Source organism: Rosa rugosa, chromosome 5, assembly GCF_958449725.1.
Source record: "Rosa rugosa chromosome 5, drRosRugo1.1, whole genome shotgun sequence".
Classification (NCBI taxonomy): domain Eukaryota; kingdom Viridiplantae; phylum Streptophyta; class Magnoliopsida; order Rosales; family Rosaceae; genus Rosa; species Rosa rugosa.
In genome coordinates this window covers 11,578,111-11,594,274 of record NC_084824.1, presented here as the reverse complement: position 1 = coordinate 11,594,274, position 16,164 = coordinate 11,578,111, and the positions used below count along the sequence as shown (strand labels likewise).

The 16,164-nt window shown below is 36.8% G+C and overlaps 1 protein-coding gene across 1 annotated transcript; it reads right to left on the bottom strand.

Moving 5' to 3' along the window:
* Positions 1-6,187: 6,187 nt before the first annotated feature.
* LOC133711199 (uncharacterized) lies at positions 6,188-8,087 on the bottom strand. Its single transcript, XM_062137355.1, has 2 exons — positions 6,758-8,087; positions 6,188-6,675 (listed from the first exon to the last, which is right to left on the bottom strand). The coding sequence occupies exons 1-2, from the start codon at positions 8,085-8,087 to the stop codon at positions 6,188-6,190; spliced, it is 1,818 nt and encodes a 605-aa protein (XP_061993339.1).
* Positions 8,088-16,164: the final 8,077 nt, after the last annotated feature.

Genomic DNA, 16,164 nt, shown 5'->3' with positions numbered 1-16,164 from the left:
ATTTAAAGTCTTAAATCCAACACGTAGAATGCCATTGCCAACTAATTTGATCAAGAAACAATGATCAAAAGACTATCAAGATAGAATGTTCTATTTCAATGAGGCTTAATTTGGTTCTTGAATTTGCGGAGCTCTAAGCATGTCTCCCTTTCTTTTTGTTTCAATCCCCTAAATTTTTGGGCTACTTGCGGTTTCGGGTTTTTCCACAGGAATATGCGAGAAATTTTTAGATAGGGCGGCCGTGCCACGTGTCTGGTGCAACTGTTCAAAACTCATAAACTAGCTTGTGAAATTTTGAAACTACCCTTCATTTATTAAGTGAAATATCCAAAACATCCTGCATGTGCACTGATTGGTCAGCTCTACAAATACGTGCCACGGGTCTCCTACGTAAGAATCTCTCGGAATATGCTTATGAATATCTACTAGCCATTGCCAAGTCAATCATACGTGTCCATTCCAATCCTTTTTTTTTTTTGGTTCCTTGAATAAACATTAATCTGGTAGTGACATTGATCCAGAAATAAGCAAGTAAACTATCAAAAGAGGGAAGAACTTTCCGTGGTATGTTCCTATGCAGAATCAAATCTAATTGAGAGCAAGTTCACCCGTAGTCAAGAAAAGCCAAAGTCGAGAAGTCAAGAATTCGACCAGTTAAGTTACTATTCACTGCCACTGGACATAGGTTTGCACCTGTTTTTTTTCTTGCCCGGTCAATATTGTTCACTTTTTTCACTGTTCACTACTTTTCAATGTTCACAAGTGGGTTTTACTGTTTAGATGCACTGTTCATTATTTTATTTTTTAACTGTTCATTAAAAACCCCAGCAGCTCCTCCAGTACTAGCGACACCTGCAGCACCATCCTCCATTCCAACCTCTCCCTCCAGACGCTGTCATCTGTCCCTTCCCTTCAGAAGCTCATCTCCCAACTCGACGCCCCAAACCTCTCCGTCTCTCACCTCTGTTTCATCTCCCAACAATCGGTGCTTTTAAGTTCCAGACCTTGAAGATTTGGCGGGACTCCAACCTCCGCTGCGTGGAGTCCGTCAAGGCGCACGAGGACGCCGTGAGCGCGGTGGTGGTGGCGAAGGAGGGGACCGTCTACACCGGGTCGGCAGACCGTCGGAGCCGGGTGTGGGCGAGACTGCAAGACCAGAAGCGCCACGTGTTGGTGGCGACGCTGGAGAAGCACAAGTCGGCTGTCGTCCTTCGCGTCTCTCTCTGGCCGTCAGTGGCTGACGTCAGCCATGTGGGGAGCTCGGGCCGAGCTGGCAGCAAACTTGACTGGGTAGGAAAATAGTCATGCACTTGATTATTTTCTTGGCTGTAGTCAAGAAGGGGTGGGTTTTGCCCAGTCAAGCTTCCACCAGTGGAAGGGAAGATTTTGCAAAGAAAGTCACCACATCAGCTTTTTCATGACTATGACCAGTCAAGAGCAAACCAGTGGACTTACTCTGAAAAGCAAGGTTCGACTTCGACTTAGTGGGTATAAAGGTTCACTTATGTAGGCCATGTTCGGCTATGTATGTCCAAGCACACAAACAACGAAGTCAGGTGGTGATCTGGTAAGGTTTCAAAAAGCAAAGCGCTACGCCAGGATTTCACTCTAGGAATAAGGTAATGATCTTCTGGTATGGAGTTTTTTATGTTGTTACAACAGGCTGAGAGCAGTGTCTGTTCCTTTGTGTTTGAGGGAGTTGGTGCGGCAGTCGAAGTTCAAGTGGCTTTGGTACTGGCTAGAGGAAAGAGACAGTATAACAACATTCAATAGCTTATGTCGATAAGAGGTTAGGCTTGCTTCTCAAAGGTAGAATTCTAGGCCCGTGAAAGGAAAAAAAAAAGAAAAAAGAAGAAGATAAATTGGGCCATGTTTCTCGAGAGAGGCCGCCTTCCCTCTCAGGCGAGCAATTGACTAGAAGTAGAAGACCGCTCTATGACGGGCTTCCCTATTTCCTGGACTCTACCCGCTAGTCTACGCTCCGACCTTATAATTGAAAAACGATGTTTCCAGCGGATTTAAAACTTGTAGTAAAAAAAAAAAGGCAATCAATTTGAATAAAAAATAATAATTTAATAGTGAATCAAGATCTAGATAGATTCCTATCTTTATTTCTACCTGCGAAGCAAAGTAAGGCGGTGCAAGAGCAGGACATCTTTGACACTGTAGTTAAAGTCCTTTTCATAGCGAGTCCCATGTGGTTAGATTTGTAAATGGATCGGATTTGGAGCTGATCGACCTAAATCCGAATCTGTTTAGTAATAAAAATTTTCAACCCGACCCGCTCCGTTAATTCGGCAGATCGTTGATAGCTCAATCCAAATCCATATTCACTTGATTAACGGATACCCGATCCGTTTATAATTACAAATATTTTCTAACTTTATATAGTAATATTAAATTTTTATCATGATACCTCATAAAACATGAATAAAATATTAAAACAACATGAAGAGTATCGCCAAAAGTTGAATCACATTATCAAAATATTCACTAGAATGATAAACTAAGGTAACTAATATACTAAATTTCCAAAGTATTCTTAATCTTTTATATTTTCTATTTTTAAAAAATAATAACATATTAATAAAAAATAATAATTTATTATTATGAGAACGGATAAGATCATTAACGGATCGGATCAACCTAAATTTGTTTTGATCCGTTAATAATCGGGATTAAGGGAACCAGATCATTAACGGATCAATGAATCAAATTTTCAATCCAAACACATCCAATAACCACGGATCTAGAGTGGATCTAGATCAAAATCTGGTCCATTTACAAGTTCATTTGTGGTGGCTTTTCTTAAAGGGAGAAGAGGAGTGGTGAGGCGGGCGCCTTCACTTAAGCTAATTTTTTTCTAGCGGAAGATACCAAGATAGATTAGAACATTTTTCATGGTCTGGCCCAATTGGTGCGCTCATTCCACCCAGAAGGGCACGGGAGAAGAACGAATCCAATACCAATCCTCCTAAAAAATGGTTTTAGACACTCTAGAATGCAGCAAAGGCATTCCAAAGTCTTTCTCTAAGTTGTCAATTAAAGGAAAACCTCAAATAACACTAATCTCTCTAGGGCGGTTGGCCTACTACGGGCACCTGTAGGGATTAGTGCGTGAGACCGCGATCCACAAAATAACACATGGGACTCACCAAATGTCACACCCCAAACCCGAGACCAATATTATATTGAAATATGGTACCCGAATTCGTGATGTGGGTTGTTTCAAACAAAACTTCCTCAAAGAATAAATTAAAGTAAGAGAATTTGTAAATAAGTCTGAATAGTGCTTTTATTAGGAATTGAAATTATTATTTTTACAATACTGAAGTTGAACAAAAATATATTACATTATTTCTCTTGAAATAGTAGTAGAAAATAAAACATTCATTTATTTAGAGAATCACCCCACTTTCCCCAAGCGTCTACTCGTTACCTGAAAACAAGAAGGTGTAGCATCATGAGCAACACAAGCCCAGTAAGTACACAACTTACATTCTTATATTAATGTGTCTTATAAGAAATCAAACTTGGACAACCAAGTTAAAATGTACCAAGAACCATTTATAAGTTAATACGAATTCTTAAATATGTATATGTATACACACAATACACACACACATATATACAAATATATTCATTCGTGTGAATGGTTTATGAGACTGGTAATAAATCACTTAATCACATCTCCTTATTGAACCAACAAATATTGCAGCATTAATATGTGAAATAAACTTTAAGCAATACATGCTTGATTCTCTTTTCACTTAGCATCATAACATATTGATAAAATATATCGCAGACAGATATTTGATCAAAATAATATAAGTACACTTCTCTTCTTAGTGAATTTTCGGATTAACTGGTAACAAAACACAAATCTACGTGTTAGGGTCCGACGTACTATACCCAAAACACGGGAAAACCAGGTTGACTGGTATCAAATCATAAATCCACGTACTAGGGACCGACGTACTATTCCCAAAGTACGGGTAAGCCGCAGCATATCAAGGACACAACCAAGGCATGTATACTCAAAGTAAGCACCCTTCCTAAGAGTATAATAGTGCACTATCTGTAGGGACTAGGGCCCAAAGCTAACTTCCACATAACACCAAAACACGTTTACCAGTAATTCACTTAAGCACGGGGTAGTACTAATCACCCGGCTTCACAATTGTACTTCTCAAACATAATCAAATTCACAAAATACAATCTTTATGAATTATATATCGTAATATATATGTATATGTACGCACACATATAGATACATATATTTAGCAATAATCTCATATGAAAACATATGTAACATAATTGTATAACACAAATAAGTAAATTCACTTGCAAGCAACATATAGAATAAAATAAATAATCTTATACATAATTGAAATCAAGTAAAATAATAAAGCACAAACATTAAATGAGTAACTATACACAATTAATAAGCTTGTAAATAACTGAAATAAAGTAAAATAATAAAGTGCAAGCATTAAATAAGTATACACAATTTAACAAAATTATATTATAGTTAGTATTTCAGTTCTTATGTCCAAATCCATTGAAGTTCATCAACCATGTTCATGATTCTCCGATTAGAGTCATCAAACTTCAAAATGTGTTATATTGTCCATCACAAGTCCGAATTAGTCAAATGAGTACACCATTTCAAAGGATTTTTCACAAGGAATTCAGTGGAATAAGTCATGTAGTCCAGATCAGAGGGATATAGTCCAGAAAGGGTGAAGAACCATAACAGTACAGAAACCGATATTTTTGATACTGACCTTTGATGTTTAAGTCTTTACGTACGGTGTATTTTACCATTAATTCTCAAACTTTCCAGATCACAAGTAGAGGTCCTAAGCTTCAAATTGATATAAAGTTTGTAGAAAACGGATAAGAAATGAGGGAGATATGAATTTTTGAAGTTGTGATGGCTGTATGAGATTTCCAGCGAGTTTAAAAGTTGAAAACTTTGATTAGCCATAACTTCTTCATTTCTTAACCTTTTTGAGTGATTCAAAAGCCTAAATTAAAGAACTTTTGATGAGGAATTTAATACTGTAATTATTTTTGATAAAACAGAATTTGTTATATACGAAAATACGAGTTTGCAGCAAAGCAGATCCTTTTCCATTTTATCATTGATTATGCAATTTGATAAATCTTAAAGACAAAAGAATATAGGAAGGTATTCATGTACTTACTTAAGGAACTCAGAAGGTGAGGTGAAGATTTTGGTCTTGAAATCAAGCTTGGACTTCTTTGACAAAAAGGGAATTTCTTAAGAGAAAAAGAGTGAAGGATTTGTGTGAGAATCTTGAGTTTTCTCTTCAACTAAGGAGGCTTCAAATCAGTTTTGCACTTGATTGTTAAGCTTGTAGGAAAATATGATAGAGATCATGTGTTTATATAGGCTAGAAATAAGCATAAAATAAGTAAGTGACTAATTATTGTAAGGTGAATGGCTAATCCACTAAGGTGAGTGTCTAATTAGGATAAATGAGAAAAATAAAATTAAAAAGATAATAAAAGAAAGAAAGCATAAATCAGCTTGCTATATATATATATATGTATATATATATATATATATATGTATGTATGTATGTACACACATATCCATATGCACATTTACCCAATTAATAAGTAAAGAACTTTAGTGCTTTCTTAAGGTAAAAAAAATAGCAATAATTAGTACTAAAATAACATGCATCACAAAAATAACATAGATAATAGTCTTGGGTTTGAAAACAAATATCGAGTGTACACAAGTAATACGAACTAACGTATTTTAGAAAGTTTACTAGAACTCTAAAAATTTACCTATATAACTTGTAAGTATAGCATGTGGTATCATTGGTTTCTAAAAAAAAAGTGCTTAGAAGATACTTGGATTACTTCTAAGTTTAAGGTATCTTAGAGTGCTCTACAGTGATACTAAGTTTCGGGTTATTACAGTAGGACGAATTTTACGTACCTTGTTCTATGAACAATTGCGGATGTTTCTTTCTCATTTCTGATTCTAGTTCCCTAAGCACTTGTAAGGTAGTCTCCAAGTGTTGTGTATGATCCGCTTCATTTTTAGAATAAATCAAAATATCATCAATGAAGACGATAATGAATTTATCCAGAAATGGACTGAACACTCGGTTCATCAAATCCATGAATATGGCTGGTGCATTGGTTAATCAAAGGACATCACCAACCACTCATAATGTCCATACCGTGTGTTAAAGGCGGTTTTATGGATATCATCCTCCTTGACCAGAAGTTGATGGTACCCAGAGCGCAAGTCGATCTTTGAAAATATTCGAGCTCCTCGTAGTTGATCAAACAAATCATCGATTCGCGGCAATGGATACTTATTTTTGATAGTCACCTTGTTTAGTTGCCGATAGTCGATGCATAGTTGGAGAGATCCGTCTTTCTTCTTCACGAACAAAACAGGTGCTCCCCAACTAGAAGCACTAGGCCGGATAAATCCCATATCGAGCAATCCCTTGATTTGCGTCTGCAACTCTTTTAATTCTTTTGGTGCCATTCTATAGGGAGTAACAGAAATTGGTCTGGCTTCAGGTATAAGGTCAATGCTGAATTCAATATCTCGGCTTGGAGGTAAATGAGTGATTTCTTGGAAAACGTCTTTAAATGGGTTTACCATAGAGATTTGGTCTATTAAAGGTTTTGAACTCTTTAATTCGACATTGGCAAGAATTTTGGAAGGTATGAATTTTTTTTTTTTTGGGCGAGTCACACTGAATTTTTCGAATGGGTTGGCCAGGAATAGTGAAGGTGATGGTTTTCTCACGACAGCCTATAAAGGCATGATATTTGCTTAGCCAATCAAATCCTAGAATTATGTCAAATCGCCTCAAATTTATGACTATGAGGTCCATGGGAAATTCTGTATCTAGAACATGTATAGGACATGATTTGCACACTTTGGTTAAAGTGGTAGATTTTTCTAATGGTGTTGAGACTGTTAAAATTTCATCATGCTCAGTTGGTGTCAGTCCCAAGGTTGTGACAAATGTAGCAGATATAAGCGAATCGGATGCGCCAGTATCAAATAGTATATGAGCATGAGTACTATATGCTATTAGCGTACCTTCCATCACGATGTTCTCACGAGCTATGGCATTTAGCTGGACAGGACGAGGTGGTGGGTTATTTTTTTGCCTTGGTGCATCGCACTGATTTGAGAAATGTCCCACCTTCCCACAATTGAAACAAGATCCTGGAATGCGACGTCGCTTTGGACAAGCATTAGACATGTGTCCCGTTTCCCCACAGTTGTAACACTGAATTGGCCCTCTTGCCACTTCCTTTCCCTTTTCAGTTGATGATGTCGGCTTCCGAAATGAGTCCCTCCCTTTTTGCTGCTTCCATGGTTGTCCGCTTTTCTGGTTAGACATTGGATGACTTCTCTTTCCTCGGAAGCCATTCTCTCGCTCCTTCTCTATGCGGTATTTTTGATTTTCTTCCTCTTGAGTTAGGGCCTTGTCCACAGCTTCCTCGTACGTGATTCCACGTTGAGTGACCATTCTTCGAATATTGGAATTCAGTCCTCCAATGAATCGTCTTGCCTTTTTATCGTCGGTATCTACCATGTGTGGAGCAAAACGAGAAAGTTTAGTGAACTTGGTCTCGTACTCAATCACAGTCATCTTTCCTTGGGTAAGTTGAATAAACTCTAATTCTTTCTTGTCTCTCTCAACTTGTGGAAAATATTTTTCCAGAAATTTCTCTTTGAAGACAGCCCATTCCATGAGTTCCATTGTTGCAGGGAGTGTGACACGTTTGACTGTGTCCCACCAGAAACGAGCATCTCCTTCTAAAAGACAAGTAGCCACTCTTTGTAGCTCTACTTGGGTACAATCCATCATTTCAAAGTGGATTTCCAGATTGTAAATCCATTCTTCAGCCTCGTGAGGTTTCCCTCCAGTAAATTTCGTTGCTCCTAGACTCCTTATGTGTGTTACTAGTCGTCCTAGCCTCCCACCGACTTGATTTGCCTCCATCCTTCTTGCGAAGGCTTCGACGAAATCATCTGCGTCGACAGGTGGATTTCTTCTATCGGCCATGGTCCTATTTAAAGAAAATGATCTACATGGTTATACTCTAAACCAAAATATTCTTAAATCAAATATTTTATATTAAACATATTACACATAGGTCAGAAAAGGCTTCTAAGAGCTATTTTCTAACATCAACTTGACTACAAGCATTATTGAAACACAACGATCTTTTCATGAAATGAAAATACAAACAACAAATTTCTAGGGTCTCCCCTTATTTTAAGAACTACCCTTCTCCAGAACCACATTAGGACTAGAGGTATCTGTTTCCTCCATTCCGTCATTTAAACCAGGAGTAGGCATAAAACCAAAAGGAATAGACACATGGGGGCGAACACTCATGTATGGCTTTGATCTAATATGTGTATGAACATGAGAAGATGATGGTGCAGCAACATCTTTGACATGTTTAACACTAGGAGATTCTACTGACTCTTCAGATTGAGCTATTTGTTGGTAATTGGGTGGTCCCCAATCTTTCATCCTAAGCATCCCATTTGCAATGGCCTCATCATGTAGAATCATCGTGTTTTCGGGATTACTTAAAATCCATCTAGCTTCCATGTATAGATTAATTCCTTCATTAACATACAAAGTTGCCATGTAGTACTTATCATCAAGGTTGATGCCAGGGTTGTTTTGGGAGATGTCAATACACATGTTATATGCTAGTTGCCTAGCCTTGGCATGTAGTTCCGAATACTCATTCCCATATTGGACATCACTTCGCAAAGCTTCTACGTATCGATAATCCATACTGTTAAGTGATCATTGATAAATAGATACATAAGTAACAAAATTCAAACTAAAACATTAATGATATTAATATGATTCAAACACAAAACTTCAAGATGCAACAAACTATATATAAATAAGAATTTATACACAACTTTTACGTGCTGAACGATACACATAAATATAACCCTCCCCGTTCTTGTTAAGTTTTCCAAAACTAAAGTTAAATTTTTTTTTTTTTTGTTGGCAAAACTTAAGAGAACGAAAGCTCTGATACCAATCTGTCACACCCCAAACCCGAGACCAATATTATATTGAAATATGGTACCCGAATTCGTGATGTGGGTTGTTTCAAACAAAACTTCCTCAAAGAATAAATTAAAGTAAGAGAATTTGTAAATAAGTCTGAATAGTGCTTTTATTAGGAATTGAAATTATTATTTTTACAATACTGAAGTTGAACAAAAATATATTACATTATTTCTCTTGAAATAGTAGTAGAAAATAAAACATTCATTTATTTAGAGAATCACCCCACTTTCCCCAAGCGTCTACTCGTTACCTGAAAACAAGAAGGTGTAGCATCATGAGCAACACAAGCCCAGTAAGTACACAACTTACATTCTTATATTAATGTGTCTTATAAGAAATCAAACTTGGACAACCAAGTTCCAAGAACCATTTATAAGTTAATACGAATTCTTAAATATGTATATGTATACACACAATACACACACACATATATACAAATATATTCATTCGTGTGAATGGTTTATGAGACTGGTAATAAATCACTTAATCACATCTCCTTATTGAACCAACAAATATTGCAGCATTAATATGTGAAATAAACTTTAAGCAATACATGCTTGATTCTCTTTTCACTTAGCATCATAACATATTGATAAAATATATCGCAGACAGATATTTGATCAAAATAATATAAGTACTGTAATACCCCGGAAAATCCAAATTAAATTCCATGGTTTTTTAGAAATGATTTCACGATAGTAGGAGCGAGTACGAAGCTTGGAAAAGTTGTGGAATTAGTTCGAACGATTTTATTTTCGAAAACGAACGTTTTTAGGGGGTCAACAAAGTTGACTTTTTATACGTTCAAAATTTTGGAAAACTTCCTTCATGAAAGTTGTAGAGCTCGTCGATACGAGTTCGTGGACATGTGGAACGCAATATTCGGAGTTCGTATGATTAAGTTATGAATATTTGAAAATTGGGAATTTTCTATAAATAGGAAAAATATCAGATTTATTCATTAAGGACGAAAAAATGCAAATTTTGCATTTTGGCCCCCGGTTTCCTCCGTTCTCTCTCCTCCCTACGCAGCCGACCCGACTGACCCGACCCGGACCCATCTCCCTCCTCCGGCGTCCTCCGGCCACGACCCGGCCCTCTCCGGACTCGCCGTGCCACGCCCAGCCGCCTGGTGGCCTCCCCTTGCACCGCCGCTGCCCCCAGACGTGGATCGAAGCCCCCCAGAGCCTAGCATTCGACCCGACCGGATCTTGGCCGTGCCGGCGTTGCACGGGCCGATCCTCCCCATTTTCGTGATCTCCTCCTCCCCCTGATCATCCCCATATAGGCCTTGCTTGACGATTTGGAGTGTGGAGTGAAAGATCACGAGTTGAAGATTTCGACGTCCCTGATTCAATCTGGAATCTGATCAGACGCACGAGATTAATCCAACTTCAACGCTTGATTTAGGACGATCTAGGCCGAACCAGGCTTAGCTCCAGGTATGAAAGTCGACCACCCTTTCATTTTGAACCAGTTTGTAGTTGGTCACTTTGCCATCTGAGGTGGTTGACCGGCGTTGACCGCCGCGTTGACCGCCCACTGACCACCGCTTGTGGCGGCGCATCAGACCATATTTCGAGTTTTCATTATCTAGGCGATGATCTATGCATCCATACGAGCGTTTTGATATATAACATGGTCATGTTAAAAAAAGTTGATAAATAGTGGATTTTCGTTTTGACGTTACTATTTAACGTTTTTACGTTTATCTTCGGTTTACGATCTGTGAAGATCTGACCATCGGTTTTGCTTCAATTTTGGATATGTTGATCGTATGACTGTCCCGGTGACTTTGTGAGGTCACGGGCGAAGATCCGACCGTTGGATCTTCGTATAATTGAGAAATAGTGATTCGGAAGGCGATTCGTGAGAATCTGACCGTCGGATTTTCATATAATTTTATGGAGATGTTTGTTAGAGTGATTCAAGAAGATCTGAGTCTTTAATGATAATTTTGGAGGATGATCCTAAGGGCGATCCGTGAGGATCCGACCGTTGGATCATCGTATAAATTCGATCTGACCGTTGGATCATCATTAAATTAGAATCCGACCGTTGGATTTCCGTATATGTGTGCTTTTGAGTTGTTGGCTAAGTTAAGATCATTATTGGATTAGGTGATCGATGGATTTATTTGGCGGACGATTCGTGAGATTGTTAATGGAGCTGTTAAGAAGACGCAGCTGGATTAGAGGTGAGTAAACCTCACGTGGTTCATATTACGAACCCAATATATTTAATTGCTTTATTTTGCAATTATATGAACTATTGTTGGTGTATTAGACATTCCTGTGTGAATGTCTGTATATATATTATTACGTGAAATAATATGTATTGTTGGAGTTGTGTTGAGTTTATTGTTGAGAAACAATATATTGTGAGAGGTATTGAGTTTATTGTTGAGAAACAATATATTGTGAGAGGTGTTGAGTTTTATTGTTGAGGAACAATAAATTGTTGTGATCTGTGGAGATCACTAGGTCACGAGGTGACCATGGCATCTATTAGTGAATCACGCTCTCGTACCGGGCTGGTGGTTATTAATAGTATTAAATCGTAATCACGTCTGTGGCCGGACGAGTGGTTACGTTCAGTTAGAGCTCTAGTCTGTCTGCCAAATGTGGAGTGACCTTATGAGTGAAATTGAGAGTAACTCATAAGTGTCAATATATATATGGTAACCTTATGAGGGAAATTGAGAGTAACTCATAAGGGTCTATATATATATATGAGTCTGTCTACCAAATGTTGGGAAATCTTATGAGCTAAATTGAGAGTAACTCATAAGTGTCTACATATATATATGAGAGTGAGTGATCTTATGAGCTAAATTGAGAGTAACTCATAAGTGTCTATATATATATATGAGAGTGAGAAAGTAACGTGGGTTTGTGGTAGTCTTGAAATCTAATAAATCAACAGTTCTTTCTTGTTTACTCATACTGGCTGTAAAAAGCTTACCGGGTTTTGTGTTGTTGCAACTCCCGGTACACTATTCAAATTGTGTAGCGGGTAATCCTACAGGACAGGAGAACCAGGACGGTGATCGTGCGGTTAGAGCAATTGTTAGAGTTTTACAACAATTGTAAGTTGTGAGGTGTGTTATGCTCATTTGAGCTTTATAATATATTGTGAGAGTGAATTGTAATAATGAACTCGAAGTTTCGAGATTTGTTTTTTTTGTAATTGTAATTATTCAGGTTTCGGATTTGAATTTATCATTCAAAATCCGGGGCGTGACAAGTACACTTCTCTTCTTAGTGAATTTTCGGATTAACTGGTAACAAAACACAAATCTACGTGTTAGGGTCCGACGTACTATACCCAAAACACGGGAAAACCAGGTTGACTGGTATCAAATCATAAATCCACGTACTAGGGACCGACGTACTATTCCCAAAGTACGGGTAAGCCGCAGCATACCAAGGACACAACCAAGGCATGTATACTCAAAGTAAGCACCCTTCCTAAGAGTATAATAGTGCACTATCTGTAGGGACTAGGGCCCAAAGCTAACTTCCACATAACACCAAAACACGTTTACCAGTAATTCACTTAAGCACGGGGTAGTACTAATCACCCGGCTTCACAATTGTACTTCTCAAACATAATCAAATTCACAAAATACAATCTTTATGAATTATATATCGTAATATATATGTATATGTACGCACACATATAGATACATATATTTAGCAATAATCTCATATGAAAACATATGTAACATAATTGTATAACACAAATAAGTAAATTCACTTGCAAGCAACATATAGAATAAAATAAATAATCTTATACATAATTGAAATCAAGTAAAATAATAAAGCACAAACATTAAATGAGTAACTATACACAATTAATAAGCTTGTAAATAACTGAAATAAAGTAAAATAATAAAGTGCAAGCATTAAATAAGTATACACAATTTAACAAAATTATATTATAGTTAGTATTTCAGTTCTTATGTCCAAATCCATTGAAGTTCATCAACCATGTTCATGATTCTCCGATTAGAGTCATCAAACTTCAAAATGTGTTATATTGTCCATCACAAGTCCGAATTAGTCAAATGAGTACACCATTTCAAAGGATTTTTCACAAGGAATTCAGTGGAATAAGTCATGTAGTCCAGATCAGAGGGATATAGTCCAGAAAGGGTGAAGAACCATAACAGTACAGAAACCGATATTTTTGATACTGACCTTTGATGTTTAAGTCTTTACGTACGGTGTATTTTACCATTAATTCTCAAACTTTCCAGATCACAAGTAGAGGTCCTAAGCTTCAAATTGATATAAAGTTTGTAGAAAACGGATAAGAAATGAGGGAGATATGAATTTTTGAAGTTGTGATGGCTGTATGAGATTTCCAGCGAGTTTAAAAGTTGAAAACTTTGATTAGCCATAACTTCTTCATTTCTTAACCTTTTTGAGTGATTCAAAAGCCTAAATTAAAGAACTTTTGATGAGGAATTTAATACTGTAATTAGTTTTGATAAAACAGAATTTGTTATATACGAAAATACGAGTTTGCAGCAAAGCAGATCCTTTTCCATTTTATCATTGATTATGCAATTTGATAAATCTTAAAGACAAAAGAATATAGGAAGGTATTCATGTACTTACTTAAGGAACTCAGAAGGTGAGGTGAAGATTTTGGTCTTGAAATCAAGCTTGGACTTCTTTGACAAAAAGGGAATTTCTTAAGAGAAAAAGAGTGAAGGATTTGTGTGAGAATCTTGAGTTTTCTCTTCAACTAAGGAGGCTTCAAATCAGTTTTGCACTTGATTGTTAAGCTTGTAGGAAAATATGATAGAGATCATGTGTTTATATAGGCTAGAAATAAGCATAAAATAAGTAAGTGACTAATTATTGTAAGGTGAATGGCTAATCCACTAAGGTGAGTGTCTAATTAGGATAAATGAGAAAAATAAAATTAAAAAGATAATAAAAGAAAGAAAGCATAAATCAGCTTGCTATATATATATATATATATATATATATATATATATATATATATATATATATATATGTATGTATGTATGTACACACATATCCATATGCACATTTACCCAATTAATAAGTAAAGAACTTTAGTGCTTTCTTAAGGTAAAAAAAATAGCAATAATTAGTACTAAAATAACATGCATCACAAAAATAACATAGATAATAGTCTTGGGTTTGAAAACAAATATCGAGTGTACACAAGTAATACGAACTAACGTATTTTAGAAAGTTTACTAGAACTCTAAAAATTTACCTATATAACTTGTAAGTATAGCATGTGGTATCATTGGTTTCTAAAAAAAAAGTGCTTAGAAGATACTTGGATTACTTCTAAGTTTAAGGTATCTTAGAGTGCTCTACAGTGATACTAAGTTTCGGGTTATTACACCAAAAATGAAGAGGGAAAACATAGCATGTCACAAGAGCGAGGCGAGGTTTGGAACCCTATTACGAGAGGGACGTCTCGCAAGCCAAGCTTCTAGAGATGAGGCCTTTTGGCAAAGCCAAGTTAATCTCGGGCCACCAAACCCTGTACCTGATGAGAAGGCCCTCTGGAGTAAAGGGAAGCGTGTACGTTGTCACACTCCCAGCCTTCCAAAGGTGCCTAAAGGACGGGCCAAACGCAGCAGAGCGATGATCCGGGAGTAGATTCCCCGCTAAATCGATCGCTTCCTTTCTTTTTGTCTAAGAGGCTCAGGGAAGGAGGGCTCAAGTCTTAAGTGCTTGATGCCTTGATCTTTGCAGGCATAGTTAGTCTGTGTTTGTTTCCTTGATTAGTCTCTCTTCTTCGTTCCATCCCTCGTTTAGTACTAATAAAAAGGAGGGTGCTTGGGTGCCCTAAGTGGGGAATCCTCCCTTGACACTTTTTATCTTTTTCAAGTTGCGAATGAATAAGTCGGGATTCTCCGCTTCTTTCTCATCCCGCTTTGGATCGTTATCGTTCCATCTGGACCAAAAGCCTTGATCTAGAGGAATGAAAGAGAACAAGCAAACTAGGCCCTACAATGTCCTCTCCCTTAACAAGCTAGACAGAGATCCCAGGGTTAAAGAAATTTTTTACTTATGATGGATCACGAATAAGACGGGCCATTCTCCGTATTCTTCTTCCTAGAAGGGGGATCCAAAGCATTGATCCCGAAGAGTTGAGAACATTATAGAGAATATTCTGTGGTGAGTCACAGAATGTGAAATGGGGAGTGTCATTCACAGAACTGATTGAAGCGATGCAGAGAAGTGTAGATAACTAACGAAAAAGACATAGGTTCAATCATTCTTTCTCATTCAAGGTAGCTGCTTAGGGGGGTGTATTCAATTCAGATTTTAAAAGATTTTGTTTGAGTTTTTATAATCCATGGATTTATTTAATCCACGGATTGTTTAAATTCTATATGGACTCTGATTGATTCTAATGGATTGATTTACTAGTATTTGTTTAGATTTTACAAGTTCTTATGATGTTTTTGGTAGGTTATTTTTTTTCTTCTTCTTTAAAAGCAATGGATGTATGGATCCAACTATAATGCTAGATCAGTGACAAAAAAGTGCGTGTGTGTCTATATATATATATATATATATATATATATATATATATATATATATATATATGGCAATCTACCATTCTTTATGTTGTGTATAATGATATATGAATAATAAGAGAAAACTAATCAACCAAAATGTTACACAAAAAATAAAGTAGTAAACTAATGACATAATTTATTTCATATCTAATTTACAAAAGAAACGTGTGTGTATGTAACGGCCTATTCTGATTTTAGATGAATATATGTATATATATCGGCACCCGGCTTCGGGTTTGATTGAAAAAAAAAAGAAACATGTGTGTATGTATCATCTTAACAATACCATTGAAAGTGAGCTTAATTAGCTAGAAGGATTAAGGCTTCCAGAGCTATAGTGATAAAAATAAAAATAAATTATTAGATGAGAGCAGAGGCACAGGCATAGGAGGATAGTGGGAAGATAGGTTTAAGACAAAATAGATGAGTGTCACCTATTGAGAGCTGCTTCTT

Excerpts from the sequence above, each read along its gene's own strand:
- LOC133711199 (XM_062137355.1), bottom strand. The coding sequence starts at position 8,087 with ATGGCCGATAGAAGAAATCCACCTGTCGACGCAGATGATTTCGTCGAA. Across the intron at positions 6,676-6,757 it reads ACCCATTCGAAAAATTCAGT|ACCAAATCTCTATGGTAAAC; the intron begins GTGACTCGCCCA and ends AACCTTTAATAG.